Source organism: Gymnogyps californianus, chromosome 5 (assembly GCF_018139145.2).
Source record: "Gymnogyps californianus isolate 813 chromosome 5, ASM1813914v2, whole genome shotgun sequence".
In the NCBI taxonomy this organism is placed as follows: domain Eukaryota; kingdom Metazoa; phylum Chordata; class Aves; order Accipitriformes; family Cathartidae; genus Gymnogyps; species Gymnogyps californianus.
Genome location: NC_059475.1, coordinates 54,447,767 through 54,475,224, shown reverse-complemented (window position 1 = coordinate 54,475,224; position 27,458 = coordinate 54,447,767). Strand labels below are relative to the sequence as shown.

The 27,458-nt window shown below is 44.7% G+C and overlaps 1 protein-coding gene across 1 annotated transcript in view; it reads left to right on the top strand.

Moving 5' to 3' along the window:
- The first annotated feature begins 15,625 nt into the window (after positions 1–15,625).
- PRIMA1 (proline rich membrane anchor 1) overlaps positions 15,626–27,458 on the top strand; it is a 51,628-nt gene continuing 39,795 nt past the window's right edge. Inside the window, exons 1-2 of the mRNA XM_050898188.1 lie at positions 15,626–15,718; positions 22,061–22,211. Of these exons, the coding sequence (XP_050754145.1) occupies positions 15,626–15,718; positions 22,061–22,211 (244 nt within the window). The remainder of the gene's footprint in view (positions 15,719–22,060; positions 22,212–27,458) is intronic.

The following is a 27,458-nucleotide window of genomic DNA, read 5'->3' as shown; positions in this document are numbered from 1 at the left end:
GTGCTAGATTATTGACCACCTGCTGTGAAAACAGACCTTTTTTTTGCAGCAAAACCTCCGCTCGCCATTTGTGAAGTATCTCCTGTGTCATTTCCACTATTTCCTAGAAGACATGATTAACCAAGATGCCAGCGCTGCTCCATTCCTGTACGCTCACCAATCAGTGCAGTATTAATAAGATGCCAGGTGAGACCACTGAACCTCCTGTTGAGCTACTGAAAGGAAAGTGAGCATGCTAAAAATATTTAGGGAGATTTATTTGATTTCTCCACATGAAGTCCTCTATAATTTATCACTTCAGCTCATACTTGTTCTGTTTTCTGCTTTGTTTTATTTTAGAAGAGGGCCTTTCTCTCCTGGCTTTTACTGTAAGCACATCAGAGGTTTGGATCTATGATGGTTATCAGTGCACTTCAGTCCCTATTTAGCTATTTGTCCTATCTGGTAAACTAGCAGACTTCTCCAGTTCTTCTGCTGAGCAGAGAGGCTGAAATGATATACATCTCAAATGTCTATGTATTGAGCAATAAGGTTACAGTATTCTCTTCTTTGCAAGTATGTATGGCGTCCATAAAAACCCAGAGATATGAATGGGCACAGCGCTGGGGCAAGCAGGGGATTGATTCTTATTCTTCTGAGCTGCAGAAGAGGCCTGATCTGCTTTGCTAAATCACAGTGAAACAACCCCCTCATCTAATGGTTATTTAATTTAATCCAACAGGTCCCCTTGGAACAGGCAGGTTTTCTGTGAGAAGCTGAAAGCAAAATCAAACATGACATTTTGGGGTATTCATCAAAAGCAGTTGAATGAACAAATGTCTGAAAATAAACACCGGGTTTTCTCCAATAGTTCAATATCCAGGATTGGAGACAAGACAAATTTTAGAAATAAAAAGATCATTGGGTTTCCATTGTAAACTGCTGACAAATAAAAGTGATCTGTTAAGTTTATTTGAAAACTTGTGTTTACTTAGCATTATAATGAAAAGTCTTATAAGCATAGCAACAGCCCCATGGATTTGTTGGATGCCGTGTATGCAGTAACAGCAACTATTTTTTGCATGAAAGTATGTCACAATCAGCACGGACTGCAAAGTGCAAAAGCAAAATACATACATGAACATACAGGTAGTGGATGAAGTTGCCATTCTGGATGACCCAGAACTGGGTCTTTTACCACATTTACTAAGCAAGGTAACAAGGCACATTTGTTTCTGACACTTCTAAATGGAAACCAAAACTGACTACAGCACAAGCAGAAGGAATAGATTGGTTTATAATAGAGAATAAAATTTTTTACTCTAAAGCAAGTCCAAAATGGCCAATCCTAGCCAGACTGAGATGACAATGTATATCTGGCTACCTCACAGGTGATGTTGAAATAGAGAAATGTGTAGATTCATATGTGCTTGGGTGGAAAATTATCTGAAAATGTAAGCAGTCAGACTGGTGCTGACCTGGTGTAATACAGAAGGCATAAATGATATTCACAAAAATGTTTCAGTGAACGGACTCATCACTGTTTTGAGATATATCCCAAAAGTCTCAATGAAGTTGACATTGTTGTCTTAGGCTGAGCACTCAACAATGCTGCTCAAAATCATTAGCTGTCTTTGGAAATCTTGATCCTTGTATGTGGAGAGCCATTTGTAGGTGAGAGTGTTTTTTTTAAAACAAATATATCAATATATAGCTATGTAAGTAAATATATAAATAAATGAATTTATTCCATTCAAAAGAGGGCTGTGGGCATGTTATTATAGCCTAGCTCTATCTTTCTGCAGCCAGCCTTCTGGGAGAATCACATTATTTAAGTCTATAAAAAACTGGTTCTAAATGTCCTTTCTTGGGTTAAAGGTCAATACTGTTCTTTTCGAGCTAGCTCTGAGGAACCTCCCACATAACTAAACATACGGGATTCCCTACAAGCTGTGCCTCCAGCTGATGCCAATGGGATGGCATGGAGGGGGGAGCAAGGGTCATTCCAGATTTGAGAGCTAAAGGTAAGGAGGAGAAGGAAAGCAGAATACATTGCTATTTCAGAATATGGGGACGGCTATTTTTACTGGATTATGAAATGTAGTGAAATTCCTATAGTTTTCTTAGCCTGAATAAATGTGTTCATCAGGGCCTCTTTTCATCAAAGAATACTGTATGCAAGTATCTGTAGGTGCATGGCCCCGTACATCCTATAGATGATACATAGATTCAATGTGAGATATACACTTATAAAGCCTCCTGAACTGCCATCTAAACAAGCATCATTTGCTATCAGATTTGTAGCACCCTGACATTCTGTGCTCCAAATCAGTCCTGGGCGAATTCCATCCCTGCAGTTTACCCATTTTTCTATTACAGCTAATCCAATTACCTCAGACTCTTATCTTCCTGCCAGTGAGCATGTATGTCATCTTCCTCATGCAAGTCATCCCATAGAAAAGTTAATGAGCATATTTATGTGAGAGAAGTTATGGACCAAAGTGTTTACGGGTGCAGGAGTTTATTATCTTTGTGGTAAGCAAGGCAACATATTGATGGACAAGATGGATAAGTGTAATTCAAACAAATGAAAAGGAAGCATGAATGAGTATCTGAAAAAGGCTAAACCTCACCCCCAGTTCAGACTGGAGATAGCACAAAGAGAAATGTTCTTGAAAGCAGATGGCTGACACTGGAGAAAGCTTTTGGATACAAATTTTCCCCCTTTCCAAAAGCAAACTATGCAGAGTGCCCGTTGCTGGAGTTTCACACCCTGTAGGTGCCAGTGGGCTCTGACAGTGCTCACCAGAACTCTCTGTTTGAATCAAGTCAAAGCTAAAACTTGCCTAAAACCTGGTTCTAGCTAAAACTAGTTGTGAAGAGAGGAGAATCAGTCTTTTCTTGCACTTGAGCTAGTTACAGAAATGAGTTTGAACCATTAGAGACAGAGGATGTTAGCAGAGCTGAAGGTGCCTGAAAGCCTCTGCACGCAGGTGGCTCACTGCAGGCAGGTTACGCCAGTGAAGCCAGCACGTGAAAATGCACCCAGAGAGTTTGCCGGCTTACCCCAAGTAATTCCAATCAAAATCATTCTGGTGCAATTGTTCTCTTTCTGCAGCAGTGTGGTGGCTTATTTGCCAATCCGACAGTGGCGAGTTCAGCTTCCAGATTCAAACAGCGAAATGGGATCCAATAACTGCTCATACGAGATGCTTGGGAAGAAGCCTGATGACTGAGTTACATTTGAAAAGATGAGGAGGGCAAGACCTGTACTAGCTGAGAGCTAATCATGCTCCAACACCATAAAAGTGGAGAGAAAAGGACTAATGCACAGCCTGAACAGTGCTGCCAAACCCCACCAAGGGGGGCAGGGGTGAATGCCCTGGGACCCTAGAGCTGCACCCCAGCAAGTGCCTCTGCACCACCACTGCCAGTAGGGCTGGGGAGAGGGGGAGGTCAGCACTGGGTTAACTTGTAGGAGGAAGGAGGAAGGAAAAAGGAGGAAGAGAACCAGCCTGTTTGCTCTGGGACCCAAAACAGCTCTTAGCTGCTCTAAATAGCTCTGTGTGGGATTGTCAGCGTAGCTGATGCTGGATTATTCCAGCAAAAATGAGCATTATGAGAATATATTCAAGTGCAGGAGAGGAATGGGGCAAACCAGCATCTGGTAAAACAGCTTTGTTGCGAGGCAATTCTTTTACTGAAGAGTAAACATTTGTTCCCCCAGGCAAGAAGTCATCCCAGCTAAAATCCCCCATAATGAAAGGAGCCATAGGATATACACCATCTTCAGGAGCCTATTTCCTCTCCCACTGGGAGGACACATTGCAAAGACCTTCAAAAGGACAGTGGGGGTTTGTTATGGAAAGCAGCATGGCAGGCCCAGGGCTTCTCCTGGCCAGGAAGGTCCTAACTCTGGTCAAGCCTCTTTCTGAAGGCAACAAAGACAACCGGCTCCTGCCTGCAATATCCCGTATATAATGGCCGAATTACGTTCCTATATGTCTAGGACAAGTGTGTGGAGCTGGACTCTGGATTTCCCATTCACTGGACAGTGCTCTGCAGGCATGGGCACACACAGGCTGCTGCGGGCATTTCAGCTCCTCTCCCACAGCTAGGACTCTGCAGGAGTGCTGCTGTCACCTGGCCGATTTATTTAGGGGAAACCAGAAAATTGCAGCTAAGGAGCTGGTCAGATAAATAGCGTAGTGTTTCCAAGAAAAATTAAGCTGTCCTTTGCAAATAAAGATACTTCAAAGACAGAGAATTGCTTATCACTTTCCATTAATGCTTGCATTTTATACCTTCTCACTGTGTGCCTGTTCTGCTCTTTAAGACCGTAAGTGCGCTGCGGCATCACTGCCTATTTCTCAGCATTTGACCAGGGCCTTATTAAGTGAAGCCCCAATATTAGCTCATCGCTTGGCACTGCAGTAATAACCACAAGGAAATAATATTTATATTAGACAGCCACTATAGCTTTGGATACAAAGAAAGCAAAATGGATGCACTTGTTCATAAACAGAGAAATGTTTCCTCTGATAATGGGTTTCCCCCTGTTTATTACAATTGTCAACGGTTCCTGCCTATAGGTATATCAAGATTACTCATCACCAAGTTAACAGCAAGGTGATCCACAGTTGCTTCTGTAATTCAGGTTTAGAGGTATTACAGCAGCACGAGTCAGAAGGATTAAATGAGAAGGAGGCTATGCTGAATACAGGAAAATATTATATGCAAATTGTGATTATTCATTACTGAGTCACAAAAAATATGTATTCAAAATCTGTCATGATTTAAAGTTTTAACAATGAAATGCTCTGCATTTATGTAATGACTTTCATCGCAGGATCTCGAAACGCTTCAGAGGCACTGAGATGAATGCAAAATAATGTCAGTCTCACAGGGGGGCTTTGGGTGCACTTCTTTTCAAATCAGCAGGTAGTGAGGGGTGATGCACTGGGCATTTGAAGCGAGGGATAAGCTAAAGGACATAGGAAGTATCAGCAGAGCCCTAACAGTTAAACAAGATTGGACCTTCAAACATGGGGAGAGACGAAACAGTGCGAGGGGCAGTCAGCAATGTGAGAAGTACCACACGTTAGCGTGTTACCTCCCGAGGAGCGAGTGTCCCCAGCCAACACTTCTGAGACTGTGTGTGTCTGTGCTTAGGAGGACGCTGTGCCAGGGTAAGCTGAAATCTGTCATCATTAGCAAAAATCAGCTACTGTTGCCTCAATTATCTCCTCATAACACCTTGCACACCAGTTATCTCCCACCACTGCATCAGAGAAATGGATGGGAAGGTTCCTCAAAACAGTGGCTCCCACGGGTTTCCAAGACATCAGAATGTGAAAAACAAATTGCAAACCTAAAAAAAAAAAAAAGCACACAGATTCTTCCCCCACCTCCTGCACAGACAAGTGGGACTAACAAGCAAAAATTGAAAAAGTGAAAACATCAACATTCAAAACCTAGCCCATTTTGAAATGAAAACCATTGTGAAAATATGGCACAGGGTGATACTTGGTCTGGGGAACAAAAAGGGCTGACAAAGATGGATCTGATCCATCCTCTAGTCCCCAAACAGGTTCAGCCTCTGTTGATCCTTACAAATGCATTTCTAATATCCTTTAAAATTTCCAATGATAGAGTACTTAAAATTATACCCAGCCTCTTTCTTCTCTCTGATTATATCACAGTGCCTACAAGTAAGCAGCAAACAAATATGTTGCAAACACAATACCCCAAAAATGTACTCACTAGCCGAGTATTGTTAGTGCCGGCAAAAACATGATGTGGCCCATCACTCACCACCACAAGAAATCCCTTCCCCAAAGAGAGCATGGGGATTTTGCAGCACCTTCCTTCATCCCTTTTCACATAGGCTTAGCAGGGATGGTGGAAATTTAAAGCAAGAGAGAGCACACCTCAGTCTGTGTGGAACAGAGTGTGGGCACTGACGTTAGGAGACGTGGTGATGGAAACCTTAACCACCATCTTCCTGGGACCTCCTGAGAGTTCTTTCACTATTTGGTGAGACAAAGCAGACTGCAAGATAAAGAGTGCTCCAAGGTGTAAGTTCTTCAGCTGGAGGAACTATGGACTGCCAGGCCCTATATAGAGAGCTTTCTTCTTCTACCTAGTGCATGTATTTGTTAAGGTGAAGAAGGAAAAAGAACAGATCAAGGATTTGAATGTTTTCAATAATAATGAAAAATAGAACACTATAATCTTAGAAAGCTAAAGATAGGAACTGAGATTTTATTCATAGGAGATAAATTTTTTAGAATGCAATAAAATCTAAATCCACTGGCTGATCCAGAGCAAAACCAATGGTGTCTTGAAACTGTAGACTGATAAATGCCTGCTGATATTGGTGGCCTTAGTAAGAGGACATCCTAGCATCCACACATTTTGCATAAGATTCTTCCAGGGAAGCAATTCGGAGTTACAGTGACAACTTGTGATATAAAAGAAGTTACAGGCACTGTAATTTGTGTTTGCTTTCATGAAAACATCCATAGCAGAGGCTCAAGGTAAAGTATTTCAGAACTTACACTTTTTTTCTTAGAATTGTAATTTTCTAAACTTTTTTTTGTCTTTATGTCTAGCTGAGAAAATTCTTTGCAATGTGTATGCCACCAGGCCTACCCCTGTGGTGAGCCTTGCTCCCAGAAAAATGCCTTCTGACCCTAGAAAATACTCAGAGGGGACAATAGAAACCCACGGGACACTGCCTGGTAGGACTGCTTTAGGAACACAAACATGGTTGTTGCTGAGAGAAGTAAAATACTTTGCAGTACCTCAATGTCTAAAATATTTTATGATGTAGATTTTTGAACTTCCGTGACAGCTTTCCTCTATGTTCTTCAAAGGCCAAGCAAGGATTAGTGCAGTAGCCAGTCCTGAAAGACACATATGTTTGGCTGTCTTCTGTACAAGGAAGGTGACAAGGTCTGTCAGGCAGTCTGTGTGTGTGGCTTTTTGATAGTCAGTCTAAGCCACGAGGAACCATGCTTCCAGCTACTGGCCTAATCTAACAGCTACTCAGCTGTTAGATTGGGCCAGCCTAATCTAACAAGGTTCTAGTAGTATCTTACCAGACATGAAGATAATTTATCACCTATGGTCAGCATGCAGATCCCAGTATTTCTTCTGCATACCAGAAAGTGTAGGTACCAGTTTAGGTGTCTGTCTTCTCTTTCTTCAGATAGATACAGACCACACAGGATCTAAGAAATGACAGCAGTGGCCAACTGGATTGGTGTGCATGCCTCATGGTGACTTCAGACATAGATTGTGCAAAAGACTTACAGAGATTTAACACCCTGCAAAAGCCTAGAAACCACTGACAAACTGATGGATCTTCCTCCCCAGCTGCAGACAGAACCACAGTATATTTTCAGGGGAGTACAGATGTACTGGACAGTTTTGAATTAATATATAAACCAAAGGCCTGTATTACATACCAAACAGAGACTGGTTGGGAGAACCAGGAGCTGCTACCAGTAATGCCACTGGGAGCTGCCAATGTTTGTCCCAGCACAGTGTTTGGTTCTCAGCATCCGGATGTTAGAGAGAAACTCTCCCCATTAACCCCAGTGCTATCCGACAGCAGCGGATCTCAATGGCAAGCTCTGCTGCCAGTGGTGTCTTTGTGATAGTCCCCCACTAGCTATGACTAATAACCGATCAATACCTCTTGTTATGAGACAGATGGGCCCATTACAATCCGACCTGCTTGGAGTCTGGCTCTTAACTCTTAACCTCGGCTGATATAAAATATTCACCAAAATTCTGTTAGCCATTGGCACAACCTCATATTTATTTCTTTCCCTGCCATTAACAAATGTCACACATTTGTCAGTGACACAAATTATCACATCCACCTCACCACAATGGATGCCACATTTGTTGAATGTATTGTTAAAGAAACAGTAGAATGGCTCTTTACCAAAATCCACTGTGGAGCTTACAGGTAAGTGAAGAAAAACATAAATAACTTGGGGTCTGTTTCTACCAGTATTTTCTTACAACAATTAATAACACCTTCGTCATTTCCTCTCGAAACCAAGGTCAGACACAACTCACCCTGATGAGGTTTGGCAGAGTTTAGTCATGTTTTGCTAAAAGGCAAAGGGCCCCCACGTTGCCTGCCCGAAGGAGTGTAGGCTTGTGTGTTTGCTGCAGCCTGGAGTTCCCTTGATAAGCGACCTCTGCGGAGGAGGCTACAAACCCATCTGAAGGGACAAAGGTGGTACTGTAAGTGATGGAAAGGGGAGGGTGCTCCCAGTGAGGGGGAGTTCTCCAGGGCGCACAGTTTATATGCACATTCAAATCATGGTTGTACATGTACCGCAGTGATTCAAATCTGAAACTCATTTTACTTCAGCTGTCCACATAAGGACACACTCCTGCTCTTCCCTGGGTACAGGCTACACCTCACTTCCAAGCATCCAAGCACCTCCAGGTCTTCCTGATGGGGCTCGCAGGGTAAGTAGGATGGGGAAAAGTGAATGAAAACATGGCGCGCACATCTCAAAAAACCTCATCGTTATAAAGTTACTTTCTTTTCTCTTCTCAGTGACTGTCCATATGTGCATATACACATGGGTAACTCTAGCCTTCTGTGGGGTAATTCTCAGGTGAGGGAATGACTCAGTGTGATTTTGCACAGGATTTTCACAGTCAATGCCCTCTCCAACAAGATGCAGGTCTAGTGTGCACTAGCAATAGAAGAACTGAGTGAGGCAGACCACCAAGAACAATTTTCCACCCTGTCCTTCCTAAGTCTGTGCTCACACAGAGGTGAATGCAGTGGTACTGGGTTGCTCAGTTCTTCAGTGAATACAGTCACTCCCTCCTTCTGTCACTCCATATTAACTGCTTGCTTGCCAAGTCATCTGCTTGGCTTCCTGTGGCAGATTTAATTTTTTTCCGCTCACCTGGAACAGAAACAGCTATTGCCCGGCAATAAGTGAATCCCTCACATCCATTCCCCCCCCACAAATACAGGCAGAGAGGTGCTAAATCAAAATGGAGGGACTGGTGCCATTGTGTTTCAAATGTATCCCACTGACCAAAATAATAAGGACAAAGAATGGTGAGAAACTATTTACAAAGCTTGTTTTCAGTGGAGTGTTTCTGATGACTTTTATTAATTATTGAATAATTTCATACTTTATTCAAGCTTTTCCTGCAGTTTATGCTATCATCAAACACCCTCACGGACTGGAATCAATCAACCAGCACCTTGTGCTCCTGTCTCCTGTGTAAATGGTGTGCTTGCATGCAGGTCGAGAGGGAACCTCCGTGCACCAGGGCTTTGCTCTGCTGGCTGCTGTTTCTCCTGCTACCTTGTGCCTGAGAAGCTCTTCGTGGATTATTTCCAGTCACTCTCCAGACCCCCCACAGCAGCACGACGGTCTGTATTAAAATGCAGAAGATGTAGATATGAATCAGCTCTGCTCTGCTCTCTTTCATCCTCTGAGGATTTTGTACCATGTTCCTCATCCTCTCACCTGAGTGCTCAGGTTGAAGCATCCCCACAGATTGGAATGCAGATATGAACCCAGATTGTCTGTGCTTACAGCCACAAAGACAGGTTGGACAACCCACACCTGAGATCTGCAGATTGACAGCTTTCTAAAATCTGGTTCCCAATTTTTCAGACTGGGAATCATGTCAATTAGAAACAGAGGTAAGAAGTGAGAGAGAGAGGGTAGAAAGAGAAAGCAATGTTCTGTGAAATGGACCATCTTTCAAGCATTTTTGATTAAACATTGTCAAATATACAGACCTACAGACAATGGCTTTAGTCACCAATTCAACCGTATTTTTGTTGGGCGTAGAAACTCTTGGACTTGTAGCTTTGGGGAAGATTCTGATGCTTGGGATTCACTAAACTGACAATCAAAATTAGATCAGTCAGACCAAACAATTAGACCAAAATATGTGCATGTTTCTACTTGCAGGGGGAGTGAAAAAAAGAAGTTATAGTGATAGATTTTTCCTTAGAAATAGTGATTCCTCATCCTTGCCTTTCAGCTGGAACTACTTACACTCTCGTACGTTTACTCAGCCTTGTCCTTGCCACCCATCCGTTTCCATAATGGTCTGGGCAATCATGGTTCTGGTCTTATTTCATTCTTCATCTATAACAACCTCAAGGACAGTAGAGAAACACATCCTTAATAGTAGTATGGAATAAACAATGAGGTATCTTTTCAGGGCTTACTAAGGTTTGATGAACTTTGATCACCTGATCAGCCATTTTCCAGTGGAGCCGCTACAGACCATTAGGCAATTGTACCGGATTTCCATGGTAAAGCAAATGAGGAATTCCTCCTGGAAATGTGTAACCAGCCCTGCTTTTTACATCAGATCTGCAAGGGAGCCAAACGGAGTTCAAGAGTAAATCTGAGGGCAATGTTTTCATACTGTCTTTTACAGATTCAAATAACAAGTATTTAATCTTCTGTAAAGACAGACGAAACCTAAGCAGCAATGAATATTGAGTGTAAAAGTGACATAGCACTTAAGTGATTCCTGCAACCTGCAGTTCACTCAGGATGTAGGGACTTCATTATAATAGCCACAAGGGACTAAGAATGAAATATCTGTAAGGAGAAGCAATGTGTTGTGTGAGCAATTGATAAAGCTGAAAAAACCCAACATATTTGGGACATACAAGCCCTTCCTTACATCTGGGGCTTTTCTGGACACTTTAATCTCACACATTTTACCTTTACATTTATAAACAAAGAACAGTGATACTGCTGAGCAATCCATCTGCTGAAGAGAACAAATTGTGAGAAACTACTGAAAGTAAGGAAGCAGGAGGCCTGTTTATCACTGAATGCAGCATTTCAGAGCTAGAAAACTGAAAAGGCCAGAACAGGCTTACATGACGTATAGCCATAGCTTTTCTGGCCACGAATACAAATCTGCCATGTTCTCTAACTTCAGGTGCTGGAGCACAAGCTAAAGATTACGTGATGCAGCTTTCCATGTGGGTCCTATTCACTCCTCACCTAAACTGACATGGATCCATTGATTTTGATGAAGGTATTCCTGATCTATACCAAGGGAAAGGAGACACCCTGCCTTTGTTTTCCAGATGCAGTGCAATAGCCTGTATTTATGTAGGAGAAAACTTGAAGAGCATTTCCTGAAATTTGGACACTTTTAAAACTTAAAACCCACTTCCAATATTTGAATAACTATTAATTTCATACAATGAAAATAAAAGAATCAGTTGTTCCAACAATTTATTCTAGATATGCTCAAAGTTGGGAATCTTTTCCCACAAGCTGGGCTTATTGAACAATTGAATGATGAAGTCTTCCAAAAATCAAATGTTACTTGTATGTGTAAATACAATTAAGGGTCCTAGTGTTGTTCTGTATTCTTTAAAATAACAGAGGTCATCAAGAAGAACCCTCTCCCCTCCCTGAGAATTGATGACGGTGTTTGGAGAACTGCGAATTCCTCCACTGTTTCTGCTGCTGTGACCTTTATTAGTTTGTGATCTCCTAAAAACTTCCCAATAAGATGTGGATTCCTGGGTAGAGACTTTAAATCCAAAACAAATAAATATGCTTTCCACATGTTGAAAGCACTGCTTTAGACATATGGAGCAATAAAAATATCTTTAAAAGAATAGCAGCAAAAACATTTTCTGTGCAAGCCAAAGTGATACTGTACATTTACCAGCCTGTTGATGGTATTCTAGACTCAAACCCAAAAATTAATCTGAGAGAGATGGTGCTTTCGGGCTGCAGAAGACTTTGAAATCTCGGTGCTGAAATGTTTTCTGTTTATGTTTTGGCTAGTGTTTCACCAGGTCAGACACTCTTCTTGAGTTCATTGACTCACATCCAGAAATGTCATTAGCAAAAAAAGCTTAAGTGGATTCTTCCTAGGCCTGACTGACCACAAAGCTTGAGAAGTGGTCGCCTTCACTTCCTCTGCTGCTGGCTCTGGCTAAAACCCACTCCAATGTATCAGAAGACATAGGGGCAAATTCTGCCTAAAGTCAGATTGGTGAATATCTATTGATTTTAATGAAGTTTTGACAAGTCAACCTGGAAAAGAACCTTCTCCCATGCCCTCTGAACACTTGAATACGTGTAGTAAACTCAATCTATACCGATAAAATAAATAGCCTCTTAGAGTCCATTATAACCATTATGGCTACTTAGATTAAAGGAGTGCAATAATATTTGTTTGTACAGCTAATCAGTGTTGCAGTCCTTACTAATGTTTCCTGAGTAGTTGCTGTATTGGAGTGTTAATCAATCATGATTGTTCTGATTATCAGAAATTGTTTAAAAAAAAAACACAAAGCAAACAAGATAAATACTCTTCTCTGATAATCAAACCAAAGATGAAAGGGGAAAAGAGTAATGGTCATCATTCTATTGAGTGTTAATATTTGTCCTAAATTTTTGAGACTGCTTGAATGATGCTGTTTGTGCAGTCTTTTTCTGAAAACAAAAAAAATATTTTCAAATAGCTTAAATTATTATTTTGAGCCGTGACACTTACTTGTAAGGCACTTTTCATTTCCAGAACACTGAGCCAGAACATGGACCTGTGTTGATCCCATCAGCGAAAGATCTGGCATTGCTCCTGGTTTCTGTGATGTGCTAAATACACCTTGGAGGACAGGACCCCATTACTGCCTCCGCCACCAAACACACCGTGACCTTCAGGTAGCTGGATTTGGCCATGTGTTTTGACAGGCAGGGAACCTGGTGCAGGTAATTTTAAAAATGTGCCCAAGGTAGCAGAGAAAGTCGTGGCTAGTAGTGGGACTACAACCCAGGAAATCCTGGTTCTGGTTCAGGGATTGTGGCCCTAGCCAATATTCATCTCAACACTTCAGTAGTGTGACTGCTGCAGACAAATCATCATGTTCTTCCTCACACCAGTCCTAGTGCTACAAAACATATAATGTGTTATTAAGCAAAACATACTTCAAGCCTGTCATTGATTCAGGGCCTGCAGTCTTACAAGCACTGTATCATTTATCTTCCTTATAAGTGGGAAAAATTCCTGGACTCTAGTTTCTCTCCATAGAAACTACAGAATAGAAGCCAATGCAGTTAATGAAAAGCGCTGGTATCATGTGGACAAGAATAGGGCACATATTCAGCCCTTTCTTCAGCCATTCAGTCTAATGGGAAATATGCCTCTGTGTGGACCCCATGACTGCGGCCAAAGACTGGATTTAATATATCCGCAGCCCAATCATTTCCCCAAGGGAACTGTCGGTTACCAGTGCAAAACAGAAAAGATGCTGATTACCTGGGCCAAACTCTGCTCTTGTTTGTGTCAGAACAATGTCCCTGATTACACTTGCTTCCGTGCAACTGCAAGTTGAGTTTGGCTCTGTGTCCTCAGTTCCCTGGGTTGTCTTTGAACCACAGGAACAGCGCTTCGAGACAGCTACTTGGACAATTGCTAATGGCAGGAAAATCCACAGTTCTTCTGACATTAAGGCATTGTAAATACTGAAAGAAAAGAAATCTGGGTTGTATTTTTTTGGTGTATAACGCCTAAAGCCTTATCTCTCATTCTGTCAGGAACCAAGAACTATGTATACAGATGGTGCAATTTATTATGTTCTGTACTGTGACCAAGTGCTGAAATACCTTCAGGAAATCACCAGAAAGCCTGAAAAGCTTTGCTGTCTCTTGTGACTCCAGCTCACTAAAACTATAATTGAATGAGCACAATATATTAAGCACTGCCTGTTACATAGTAGACTTACAGAAAAGGATGCCATCTTTTCAGCATCATTACAGAAAATATATTTGCTGTACAATTACTGCCTGTACCCAAGGTTGTATTGTCTCTGCCTCTCTGTATTCTGCCCTTACAAACCCACAAGACCGGGATTTACAAATAAATGTCTAGGCTCAATGAGTCTACCTCAACTCAGGTGTAACTTCATTGAATTCCACTATGCTGTTCTCATTTGTAAAATGTTGCTGGGCCTGAGAGTCCTGACATTTAAACCAGTGTCTGTCTGGGCTGAAATGAATGGAGATATGTTGGTGTAACAGTGGTATGAAAATAGAATTTTAGCCCTTTATCAGCAGAGGGGTTAATGTATTTCCATTCCTGCTTCACTGAGCATATTTTTATGAAACTGATTATTAAACTTGGCTCAGCGGGTGCCAGAAATACAAAGGAAAACTAAAATCAGTATCCTCAAACTCATTGATCTCTGGGTATGAAATATAAACCCTGGGCCCAACATTTTGTTCAAACCCATTTGCTTTCAAAACACCGAAAACAGGACCCCTGTACTGTTGACCCAACAACAGACATTTATGGTCATCCTGATACACACCAAGCCCAACTTGCAGCAACGGCCACCATTCACAGAGCAGCTGTTTTGCTCCTTAACAGCTTAACTGGAAGCATAATCATCTTCATCTTTGGTTTCTGCTCTTCATCTTTGATTTTCTACTGTTTCCTTTTTGTGGGGAGGCCGGGCTGCATCGCCTTGATGTTGGGGGATGCTTTATCCACTTCCCCGCAAGGACTGTTGGTTAAACATTTCCGCGTGATTTGTTGTTACACAGAAACACGAATGCCGTGAAGCGTCTTCCTTATTACATCCCAGAGACACCGGGCTGGGGACGCAGACCCGACAATTCCCGCCTGTCACAGGACAAGCCCTCGCATCACTCGGGGGGGGTGGTGGTGGGGGGAAACAAACCACAAAAACACGAACCCAAAAACCACCTGGCCGCAATCTGGGATGAGGCTTCTCCAGGACACGGGGGTGCCGGCGGATCCCTCGCCTCCCCCTCGGCTTGGTCCCGCTCCCGGATGCGGGGAGGGCGCGGGGGGCGGGTGCGGCGCCTGCCGGGCCCGCCGGAGCTCCCCGAGCCTCCCCGGGGGCCGCCCCCGCCCTGGGCCAGCCTCGCCGGGGCCGAGCGGAGGGAAGCCGCCGCCGGGAGGAGCCCGGGCGGGGAGGGAGAGACGAGGGGAGCCGAGCGCGCAAGGGACTGCCTCGATGGGCTTGAAAAATCACTGCAGCAGCGGCGGCGGCGGGCAGGGGGGAGATGCAATCCCCGGGCTGCGCTGCCACGCCGCTCTCCCCGCCTCTCCCCGCCGGCTCCGGCTCCGGCTCCGGCAGCGCCCCCGGCAGCGCCCGGCCCCTCTACCCCCGCGCCCGGCTCCAAACTTTTTCCGCCGCCCGCTCCCCCCCGCCCCGGGGTGTGAGGGAGCCCCGGGCTCAGCGGTGAGCGCCGGCCGCGGAGCCCTCGGCGCGGGCGGGCTGCCGGCGGCGGCCGGCGGAGCATCCCGGGGAGGGGAAGCCGGCGGGGCGGGCAGGGAGGGGGGCGGGCAGGGCGGGGGTGGAGGCATGTCTCCCTGCTGAGGGAGCCGGGACTTGCAGGGCGCTGGGTTTTCCCGACCACCCTTTCCCCTCCCCACCCGCCCATCTCCCTGCCTCCCTCCCCCCCCCTCCTTCCCTCCCTCCTTCCCTCCCTCCCCTCCAGAATTAAAGTTGGGACAGTCGCGCTCCGGGGATGGGTGCGAGCCAACGCCTCTGCTGCCGGCTCGCTCTGCTCCCTCCCCAGGTCGCTCGGAGCCCGCACCCCCGCCCGCCCGCCCAGGAGGGATGCTGCTCCGGGAGCTGCTGGGGCTGCTCCGCTGCTGCTGGCCCTCCCTGCTGCTGCACTGTGCCCTCCACCCGCTCTGGGGCTCCGTCCAGGTAGGGCCGCCCGAGCCTGCCCGGAGCTGCGCCGCGCCCGCACGCCTGCATGCAGGGAGCGGGGGGCGGCGGGGCCAGAGTGGGGGGCGCGGGGGCGGCAGGCAGAGCCCCCCGGCCGGCACCCCCCGGCCGGCACCCCCGGCAGTGCGGGGAGGGGGCTGGTGCAGGCGGGCGGTGATCGCGCAGGCGGCCCCCGGAGCAGGGAGAGCTGTTGCTCTTCTCGGCGCGGTCCCCCCCGTTGTCGGCTGCTGCGGGACGGAGTGTGTAAGGGATGGGGCTCCGAGCCCCCGGCAGCGCTGAACTCGATGTGGTCTGTCTGAGCAAGATGTAGTTGACTTTCTTCGGCGCGCCGGCAGCCAGAGGGTTTGTAAGCGCATTTTGCTGCAGGTGGTAAGAAAGATGCACAGAAAGAAGCAATGCACGGAGCAAAGCTCCGGCAGTCTAATTTTGGTAATGTTTTGCCGTGGGTTTTCGATGTTGGTTGCGAATTGAGGATTCTCTGGGTAAAGGGCTGAATCAGCTTTTGACAACTCCGACGTTGTGATGTTGTGTGACCTTGATTGTAATGTGGGGTGACCAGCAAGATGGACCGGGAGAAATTAGTATACGGTGAGGGAGAGCGCCCATCCCGTTTGGAGAATCAGAACGGCAGCAAAGCTAAACTCAAATGCATCACTTCTTTGATATTTTAAAGTTTATTTATAATACATGTCTTCAGAGGAGTGATTGATGAGCCAGCCAAGTGCTGTTCAGGAACAGAAAAATTACAGTTTCTTTCTTGGAGAAAACACAGTGGAGACTCCACGTCTTTTACTCCCTGTTCTAAACTTAGTGACTCCCAAGAGATTGAAGAGCGATGTTGTTTGTTTTATCATCTTGTCTCTTGCCTTGAATGACAGGATTTGTACTCCTTACGGATTAAAATGAACAGAAATACAAGAAAAACAACCTCCTTTAAACCAATGCCCCCATCATAAAAATCTCTACCAGTGCTACCTTCCTGCTGTCCTGCTCAAGTATTCAGGTAGCTAAGCTTAAGTTAAAACTGTTAGCTGCATTTTTAAGGGAAGCGCAATTGTGTAAAAAAGATGCCTTCTGCAACCTCCCTCCTGTAATCAGTCAGTCAATCAAGCAGACAAAAAAAAACTTGCATAAACATCTTTCTGGCAGACTACTCAGATGATCTAAGCTAATCTTTCAAAAATAATTACGTTTGTAAGAATTGAAACAGGCTCTGAGAAATGCAAAAGCCAAGGGGCCCAGCCTTTCCTTGCAATAATTTGGAAGTTTTGTCGCCCATTCATCAACTGTACTTGTGCTATTGCCTGCTGTTCTGTGGAAGGGCAATCAATAAATCTGCTCATACTCAAGCTTTTTTCCAGCTCTCCCAAAACTAGGATGTATCTAAGGCTCCCATCAGCAGGTACCAATGGGAAGGGCAGGTGTGGAGCGTTCACTGGCATGCCAGCCTTCCTGTGACCGAAACTCCCTCATCTTTGAATCCCTTCCATGACTCCCTTCCCCATGTTGAGTCATAATCCTTGCTCTTATCTTCAAAGTCTCGCAAGACATACTCTCCTCGACTAATTCAGTAATGTTCCATCATGTCGCTCCCCCGCCCCTGCTCCATCTATAGCAGCCATCATGTTTTCTCACGTCTCTTCGCCCAGCCCCTCTTCACCCATTCGTCTGTGCGATGACTTATGTGTGGCATGGCCTTCCTTCCCACGTCTTTGCATTCCCTCCTCAGGCCCTGCCTTGAGGCACTTAAGAGAATCAGTCAGATGCTAATCAGAGGAGAAGAATTTATCTTATTAAAAAAAACCCAAACCAAACCAAAACCCACAATCTTTTCTTATTAGTGTCATAGCCAGCACTGTGACAAGAAGGAAGGGACGATTCTGTCTGAGGCTTTTGACATAATTAAAAAAAAGAGCAGTAAGTGTCATGATAAATAGCAGGGTCACGTTTTTTCTGGTTTCATAAACACAGATCTGGATTAACTCTTGATGTGAATTATGCAGAGGTGTCCTGGGATTTACGCAGCAGTGTTGAGATCTCATCTCTGTAGACTGCTTCCAAGAGACAAAGCTCTTGCCACATCAGCAGGCTTTTAGAGGTCTCTGTTCCTTTTCAGTCAACTGCACTTTTCTTTTCAAGCTTTCCTCCTTTTACCTGATTCAAAAAGTCACAAGAGGGCCACCCTCCGGGAACTGTATTAATCCTCTTTTCCCATCCCACTCTGTAGAGCATGCTCGTGGACTGCTGCAACCCCATGGGATTCTACTGAAATACTAAACAGCTCTGACCACATGCAGATTTATTCTTCCACTCTATGCAAAGCAGGACTAGGACCACTGTTCCTGAAGGACATCTCAGATTAAAAAGAAATACATCACAGGCATGAACTTCAACAGAGAGACTGCAAAAGGAAACCACCAGTTCGTTACCACTTTCTGTTTGCTTTTCCCTGGACATTTGTGGATCAGATTTTCATTTCCATTAATATTTTAAAACATTTGTCCTTTTTGCAAAGCATGTTCATATCAAATGCACAAATCCATAAAGTCAACTCTATGTATTTTCAGAGCAGGGCAAAAAATTCATCAGCTTGAAGTCCAGGCAACATATATGTCCAAACTGGCCAACTGCTGAGTGTGTTAAGAAAGCCTCATGCCAAACAAGCAACCAAGTTTTAGACAGGCCAAGGAGACATGTATTCATGGCACCTCTAGCACCTGGAGGAATGGCTGGAAGGTGCAGAAGTAACAACTAGGGAGCAAGCCCTGTGTGGTCCATCTCCAGAGATGACCCCTTGCCAAGGCAACCTCTGCGCTACAAACTACCTGGCAGCCCAGTGGGTGTCTGGTTAGTCGTTATCTGCGAAGTGCTTCCAAAGCCATTGTGGGGCTGTGGTAGTGTCTGGCAGAACAAACAAGCAGTAAAGTTTGAGGCCGGACTCCAATTAGCAGACCCAGCCAGAGAAAGATTAGGCTCTTTCAACATGCCTTTTTTCTCCTGCCATCTCCTGTAAAGGCAGCTTACCTTGAATTGCAAACAGTAAGAAAGAAACGTGGAGTAATTTATCTCATCATCCTCTGCCAGAGCAAGATTGTTCCTAAAGCATATTTTCTAGTGATTTGTTCTGCTTACCTTTAGAAGACACAAGTAATAGCCTTCATTCCTTTCATAAGAAGACTAACAGACATCAACAGTGGGATTTTTTTTTTCTTGAAAAGGAGCCAAATGTCTTTTCTTTTTTCTTAATTCTGTCTTGCGACTGTTAGTTAATCTTCCTGCAGTAGTCCTTGACTATTTCTCTCCTCCTTGAGGCCCTCGACCTTGATTCAGATCTTTCCTTTTCCTGCCAGATTTCAGCCAACTTATGATATCTTTGTTATTTTAAACTAACCCTCTAAGACAAACCCCTGGCCAGGTAATATCCATGTTCCTACAGGTATCTTCTAACAACCAAACATTTTACTGAGTGACAAGACGAGGGAAACAAATAGGTGATAAAGCCCATGCTTTTAAATGTCAGTTCTTTCCTGACCATTTAAAAATTATCATGGGGAATTTTGATAAAGGTTCAGACTAAGGTATTGAGAGACAAAGCAACTTTTTTTTTTCTTCAGAAATAATATTTTAAAAGTACACAGGAGCAGGGAGTGGCTGGGCAGGTATAGGGTTAATCTTGTCTGCAAAGTAATTGAGAAAAACATCCACTGGTTTCTGAGGACACTCTATTACCATCCTAAGGTAGGAGAGCCTCCAGGGATTCAAAAGCAGTCAATAGCTCTAAAAAAAGACAGAGCAAGCCTTTGGTTCTGGTTGATATTAAGTTAGAGCAATAAGTCAATGTAGCTTTTCCACACCAGCACCGTCTTCAGACTTACATACACAAAGCTGCTTCTAGTCTGCAAATGAAGCTGGCTCCAAGTCTGCTCAATGTTATTCTTCCCTGTCTCTATCCTCTCCCGTTGCACTGGCTCCTGCGAGACTGTAGCAAGCCATAGGATTCAGCAACAAGGGAACTAGGTAGGGGACAGTAATTGCACCTAGGAGTTGATAGTTGCTTCCTAATCAGCTGCTGGGGCCAGTGGAGAGTTGTTACCCTACCTCTTCTGTCAGCACAGTAAATGTTGTCACACCAGTACAACTAGGAGGCACCCCAGGTGTGCCAGTGCCACCGCATGGAGCGGGCGCTCTTCCTACGGAGCTCCTCTTGGGAGAGTCCCTAACACCCCAACCCAGCGTGTGAACAGTGCTGGAAGAGCTGAAGCAGTATGGAGGATATTCTGCTGCCTGTGATCACTTACTTTAAGAATAAATAAGCCTGCTTAGCAGACAGATTTATTACCAGCCATGAGGGATTATGAAGCCGCGTCACTTTGATTCATTAGAGCATTCAGAGAGTTTGTGTAAGTTCCTGGCAGCTGTCTGGGATGGTCTTTAACCATCCTCTTACTGTTACCTGATGGTGAAGGGGAAAGTTGGAACACACTTGCGCTGGATTTGTTTTTCCCTATGTTTGGTAATAGATTTTGACAAGCTGTTTAAAGAACTGAGCCTTCTGACTAGTGCTGTGCCGAGCCGTCCTTCCAACTCAGCTACGCATAGCCTCTTCTATTCTTTCCTCCCTCTCTATAATACTTGAGCAACAAAGCCCTACCTCCATTTCCCCGAGGCCAGAGTAATGCAACTTTCTGCATTTAGAAACCTCCTACGCATGTGAACATGTCCTTTGTGCAGTGATGTTGTTTTAATTAGCCACATCTCTCTTTTTGGCCAGAAATACATGAAATGACTGTGTACAGCTTTCCTGCAGCCAAGAAGCAGCACAGCACCCTTAGTGCCTAGCTGTGGGTGGTGGGAGAGGCTCGCTGGCTGTCCTGTGGGCTGTGGGCTAGGGTTGAAACGGGAGGGGAGACAGACTGTTTGCCTGGAGCTGGCAGGGGAAGGGAAGCAAAGCTTAGGCAGGAGAGAGGAGGGGGGAGAAGGCAATCCTGGGTGACCCTGGGTATAGGCAGGGAGGCGGAAGAGGCGTGCCTAAAACAGGTCAGAAAGCATGGCATGAGACATCCTCTCTGTAATGACCAACTTGTCGTGGAAAAGAGCTAATTAAAGAAGATGATGTTAGGCCAAAACTATTAGGACAATAACCCGCCCAAGACTAAACTGTACAAGGCAACAGCTGAATGCTAGCATAACTATCCTTAGCTTCAGCACAACATGAGTTTGTCCCAGGTGGTTTCCTAATCCTACATTCAAAGTGCTTGTTAGATAACATGCTTATTCATCTTTTAGGCTTTGTCTCCTTAAACCTGTATCCAGTATTCTCCATCTGAGTATCAGTCCATTCAAAAAGAGCTGGCTTAGAGACCTCTGAAGTTAACACCTCTCCAAAGCTCCTGCGATGTTCAGCAAATTTCCTTTTCATTAGGGACTTACTTCGTTTTGTAGCCTTAGACTAGGAATTTTACTGAATATTCCTTAAATCCCTAGTCATGTCAATATTACTGATGGTAAGAAAAATACGCTGTTAATAAATGGTTCTTGTCATGACTACATGAAGCTATTGAATATATTGTATACCGATACTGGCTAAATCATTGTCCATGGCCAAGCGATGCCTACACTTGGGTTCTGCAATGCCTACACTTGGGTTCTGCAATGGCTTATTTGCAGCTTTATTACTAGCCAACACTGCATGTTACGGAGGCTATAAGTCACGGTTTGTGGCATTTCCATTTTGACCGTGTCATTGCTGTGGTCTACAGATGAGTAAAATGTGGGGTCCCTCTCCTCTTGGTGGGAAGTGAAACACTCCGTGAAATGCTCTCTGAACGTCAAAATGAGGCTGGCAAAGCAGAGGAGAGATCTCTGGCTTTCAGTTCTGCCACAAGGAAAATGAACATAATCCTGACCCTAACTGTCTTGTAATTTTTATTAGCTCTCTTTGACTTGCAGCAATGACCCCGTGAATAATGCATGCTGCTAGATGGCTTTCCTTAGGAGAGAAGGCTTACACAATCATATTGTCTGCCACTACCCGCCTTCTCCTTACCCCATAATAACTCAGAAACCAGCTGGCCAATTTCAACCAAATTTGACAGAAGGAAAGAGATCTTGAAGATATTGCGTTAAGTAAAAAAATAAAAAATAAAATATGGGGACCATGTAGGGAAGAGACCTCCTTGTAGTGGCCTTAGTGAGGAACAGGAGCTCAGTTCTCGCTACAGGTCTGAGGTGCCACACGGGTGCTCAAATCCAAGAAACACCTTCATGAAAAATCAGTTTTCACTGTTTCTGCTGCTCATGCAATGACTTGTTTCTTCACAGATCACTCAGGGTGAGCCCCAGAAGTCATGCTCCAAGCCTGTAGCAGAGAAAGTCACAGAGAGCTGCCAGCAAATTTGCCAGTGCAGGCCACCTCCACCGTTACCACCGCCTCCTCCGCCTCCACCGCCCCCGAGGTTGCTAGTGGTGCCGAGTAAGTAGCCGCTGGTACGGTTGTGGTGTGCTGAGGGAGGGCAAAGCGACGGGGGTGCCTGGACAGACGGAAGGAGAAAGGATGTGGGAGAGGGCACAGCTAGCTCGTTTGTTATTTTCCACTTAGCAAATGGAGGAAAAAATGTTCTCAGTAGAGATGGAGATCTGTTTTCTGATCAATCAATAATGCTTGGCTTTTGGAGGAAAGCCAGAGAAATTCCCTCCTTTCATTGTATTGTATATGATTAACTAGCTTTAAATGCTTCCCTAATGCCCTAGCCCTGGGAAATGCTTTCCTACGGAGACGTAGCGCTGTGCTTCCCCTTGAGTTACATGACCTCCTGTTTCGCCACGTGTGCAGCTTGGAGGTCTGGGTGCTCCAAGGCAAATTAATTTATAAGCAGGCAAAAGTTCAAACACTCTGCCTAGACCATCCTGCAGGTTTGGCTGTCTTCAAGACACCGGAGTTCTACTGATACACCATAGCAGTGAGTCAGGCTCACTGGTTTTAAATTGCTTACAACTGTAACAAAAGTCAGAGGCATGTCAGGAGTCAATGGCAAGTGAGCAGTTTTCCCACTAATGCACATACAGGCTAGGACTCATCTATTTCTCTTCATACAAATCAGTGTACAAGCCTTATCCAGCCCATCCAAACTCCTCCTGATTTCTAACCGTGCATCCCCATGTCCGGCACACCTTGTGCCTGCAGTTCCTGCTGGCTAGCTCTGCCAGCTTCCTTCCCCATCAGTATTTCTGTGGTCCCTAACTGACAGATCCTTTCTGGAGAGTGATAGCTGTGCCGGTGGTTCCCAGAGAGGAAGTCCTTCCTCAGTGGGACGGAGCTCGCCAGTGCTACCTGCACTGGCTGGGTGCAGGGACATGGGCTGGATCCTGCGCAGACACTTTTAGGTCCCAGGTGTTTGGTATTCCAGCAAATCTCCTTAACGCTTCTACATTTTCGCAAATTTCTCTCTCCCTAAAAGGCTGCCTATTAATTCTTCTCCCTGCTTAGATAACCTCCCCTGGGAACAGTGTTGCAAAGTATATCTAGTATCCTTCTCAGCACTTCCCCCGAGGGAAAAGAAATCATTAGGTAGCATCATTTGGCTGTTTGTCTTTATCAGTGCTATCCCCAGATGTGCAGAAGACATGAAGAAGGCTTCTGCACAGCTTTTAGCCAGGCAGAGGACAGGCAGAATTTTGCAGTGTGTTTTCTGCCAGGAGCATGCTTCGTATTTGTGCCACACTGCAGAAATTTAAGGCAAAGACAGGAAAAAAACAACAGTGAAACACTTGGGAAAGGAAGTACAAAGACAGCTTGGAAGCAGAGGTGAAGGGATTTTATAGCAGGAAAAATCTCTTTCAATGTTCAGGAAAATGTCATGGACAGTAATATTGAAAATTCCCTTGACCTTTGTCTCACAGTCAGAAAATAAAGTACTTTGCCACTCTGTTTTCTTGTCCCTGGGGTATCCCGTTGCCCTGAGGGAGCTGCTTTTACCCACTCGAGACATGGCAGAGCAGTGTCGGCACAGGGACCGGCCCTGCTGCTCAGCTGTGCCGGGAGGAGGGCACCGCTGCCAGGCTGCTTCCCGTCCACGAGCTGCCATCAGGCAGCTGGTCTGAGTGCGTGGATTTGTCTCCTGTGAAGTGGGAAGGAAATCATATCAGAAAAAAAGAAGTCTGTCACACATTGCAAAAAGAGGAAAGAGAAATCAAATGGGCCTGCGACTGGGATAGCCTGATGCTTACTCAGGCTGGATTGCCAGGTGCTAACCCAGTTCTAAAAATGAGCTATATAAATCCAGATGACTAACATTTAAACAAGTTATTTCATTTCAAATGCAATAAAAAAATAGATTACACATTCCTTTCACCAGTAAGCTTTAGAGTAGCAATCAAGTGCCTCATCTTGAAAGATGCTTTCATTATTATCAGCTGTCTAGGCACTGTGATTTAGCCCATGTGTACAGCAATCCCCATCCTTGTGAGAATGAGCAAGCCTCGTGGTTAAATATTGATGTTATAGACACCGCTTTTAAACAGCATTCAGAGGAGAGGGCAGTAAAGGGACGAGACAAGCTATTGTTAAGTGGTTGATGCTGGACCTGCACTTTGCACTTTTTAAGTGATTAAAGTTAAGTACTGGAAAGACCTCTGCAAAAAAGCAGCAGCCCAGGAGCTGCAAGTTTTTTACCTTTACAAGGCACAGTGTCTGCGCCATGAGGCACTTCATAAAGATGCTGGCATGGCTCTCAGAGCTTTGTGAGCCACAAAAGGCGGCAGCCTGCTAGGCGCTGTCCTTAAAAGCTCTTTTTGCAATCAAACTGAACGTTGTTGGAGGTTTAGATCATCTCTACGTCGTTATAAAACAGCTACTGTGGTTTGGGCCTGATGCGTAAAGCCAATAGATAGAAAATTCCTGTCCATCCGTTTACTACAGACACTGACAGCTCAATTATCTGCTAAATGAAGCCATCTAGTGCCCTTTGACATGTCCTGTCTGGTCTCCAGCTGCTGCTATGGAAAAGCAGGGGACCCTCTTTGTGTCCTCTCTATCAGTCCCACCTGAATGTTTTGCAAACCCTACTTGGATATATGGGATGGCACTGGGTAACTGTGAGCAGCTGAATCACTCCCTGAAAGGTCTTTATTGTGCTTGAGGACAACTGAGGACTTTCAGGAACAAGTACAGTGCATTTAGTGTCTCTTTAGACATTTCAATATTGACAGGTTGATCCAGCAACAAATCCTTAGCTCTGCTTCCTGCAGATAGATTTATACAAAATCTGTTAAATGTTGTGAATTACAGAATTCATGTATAATAACTAGTAAATGTGTTTACTCTGAGGGACAATAAGCTAATTCCCTCTACAGAAAATGAGTAGAATCACACACAGCTTAGCAGTCAGTCTAAATACATGAGCGGTGGTAGAAACACCAACTTTCCAGGCTTTAGGAGACACCTCACTGTTATAGTGTGGGGTGTGTTTCAGTGCACCCTGAGGAGGCATATCATTCATTCAACAATATGAATATGGGAAATTAAACTAGATCATGTGGCCCATATATTTCCAAATATGGACAACAAAATAATGGACTGGTGAAGTCAGAGAATGCCTCTGCCGCCAGAACTCCAGGCCCCAGGGAAGAAAACATAGACTTCTTTTGTCCTCCTTCAGCCATGACCCCAGGCCTCCTTTTCCCACGTTTGTAACTCCTTCACACAGACCACTGGTGTTTCCCATGGCCCTTCCAACCCCTGTTCTTACCTTCACTGAATCTGCTCTGCAGCTGTCATGGGACATTCCCTCATGGCAGCATATCCATGTGCCTCCTCCTTACTATGTGGAGGACTCCTGGTCTGCCCCAGTGAATCCATCTGCTTTACGGTGTCTAAATGAAGGCTAGGATCAGCCACGCTGGTCCCTGTGGATACTGGTTCTCTCAATATTGCTAGTTCAGCCTTGTCTCTTTCTGTAAAGTGGGACACATGGAGCATTTCAGTTTTGAGTTTCCTGAGCTTCATTCCAGATGCAGTTTGCTGGCATCCCACTGAGATACTGCTGTCTTGTTCGGCATAGAAGTGTAACTTACTGAGGGTCTTCAAGGAGAGGGACTCTGTTAGAAGTAACTGGGATGGTGGGGACTGTCAGGAGACATTGTCGCTGAGCCAGTTGCAGTTCCTCCAGACAGTCTGGCATATTGATGTTTCCGCAGTAACTCTCCTTATGCAAGCAGCAGCCTGCTCTTTAACCCGTGCCTGGAAAACTGCTCATTGATGAAGTGAAGGGAAAGCTCATGAGGCTCTGAGGGGCCTAAGGCCAACTAAGCTTAGATGCTGACAGCAAAGAAAGGAGGAACTTTCAATGAAATTGAGTGTGTTCCCTAGATGTGGCTGTAATGACCTGAAGGAGATAGAGAAGCTTAGAACCTGGCCTTTAATTATCTGTTTCTTTCCCCTCCCCATCTGTTTTCCTCTTTGTCTCTGGATTTCAGCCAGAACTAAGGCAAGGTGGATGGAGTACTTGTTTAGGCAGCATTTCTAACCCAGCTTCACAGACCCATGAGATTAAGCTAGTTCAAATGATGTTGACCCTTCAAAAACTAAAATACTGCTGTTGTCAACCCTTAAATATTTTGTGAGCACGCAGGTTTCTCCAGGGGCATTGCAAAGAAGAAAGGACTTAGTCTGGAAGTAGAAGCTAGGCTTTCAAAACAGGAAAGGGTTAAAGCTAGACATACACTGCAGTCAGTGTCAGTTTTAACCTGCGTAAGGTTTGAGGAAAAAACATTTCAGAAGTGACTTCTTCAAAACGGTACAAGGAAGAGAAAGGAGGTTCAGCAAGAACTCATCACTTGCTGGTTAGCAACATTTGCTGTCTCTGCTCTACCCATCTCCCGCATTGGGTGAGGAGTCCATGGTACTGCCATCCCCTCTCTGGATGATGGAAGTCTCCAGTCAAACATTGCTTCAGTCAAAATTTAGAGGAGGAAACTTAAATAAAAGTTTTTATCTGAGATCATTACTAGTACAGCTGAATCTGGATACGTGAACCAACCTCTGACTCGTTGGGCGCTTGCACATAGGTACACCGTGAGGTCTTTACAGCTCCTGACCTCAGTGAAAGTTTGCCCTGAGCTATGAGTTGAGATAAAGCACAATCAAGTCAGTGCAAAACCAAAGTGAATGACATCACTGCAGAGGACTCTAATCTCCAGGCTGTAATTGCATGATTTTGTTTTTCAAGGTGAAATCTTTTCCTTTATCTTTGGAGATAGTGCACCTAATTAACTAATTATTTGGGCTGGTGAAAATGCCAAAATAAAAATGACCAGGAAGGAAGGGTGCAACTTTTTGGCAACTACATGAGCACAGATGTATAGCTTAATTTCAGAAAGTGTGCAGGGTCCCTTCAGTGCAAGTAGAAAAGCTAAGGACATTTAGATCTTTTAGGACAGATGGTCACAATGTCTGTCTATAGGCAGGAATCTGAAGTACAGGAACAGCCTGGAACTTCTTAAACTTTCAGTAGGTTTTAAAGCAACTAAAATTTGCAAATTTGGCTTGCTGACTGTTAACAACATAGTCTTTCACAGCAGGAACTTGTTATAGAAATAAAACCCGTATGGCTCTGGGACATAAAAGAATGACAAATGGTTTTTCCTTAGGCTTTTCTACGACCTAAATCCTGGTGATAGAATGGACAGGGTGACCCAGTGTGGATCCAGAGAACGAGTTTGA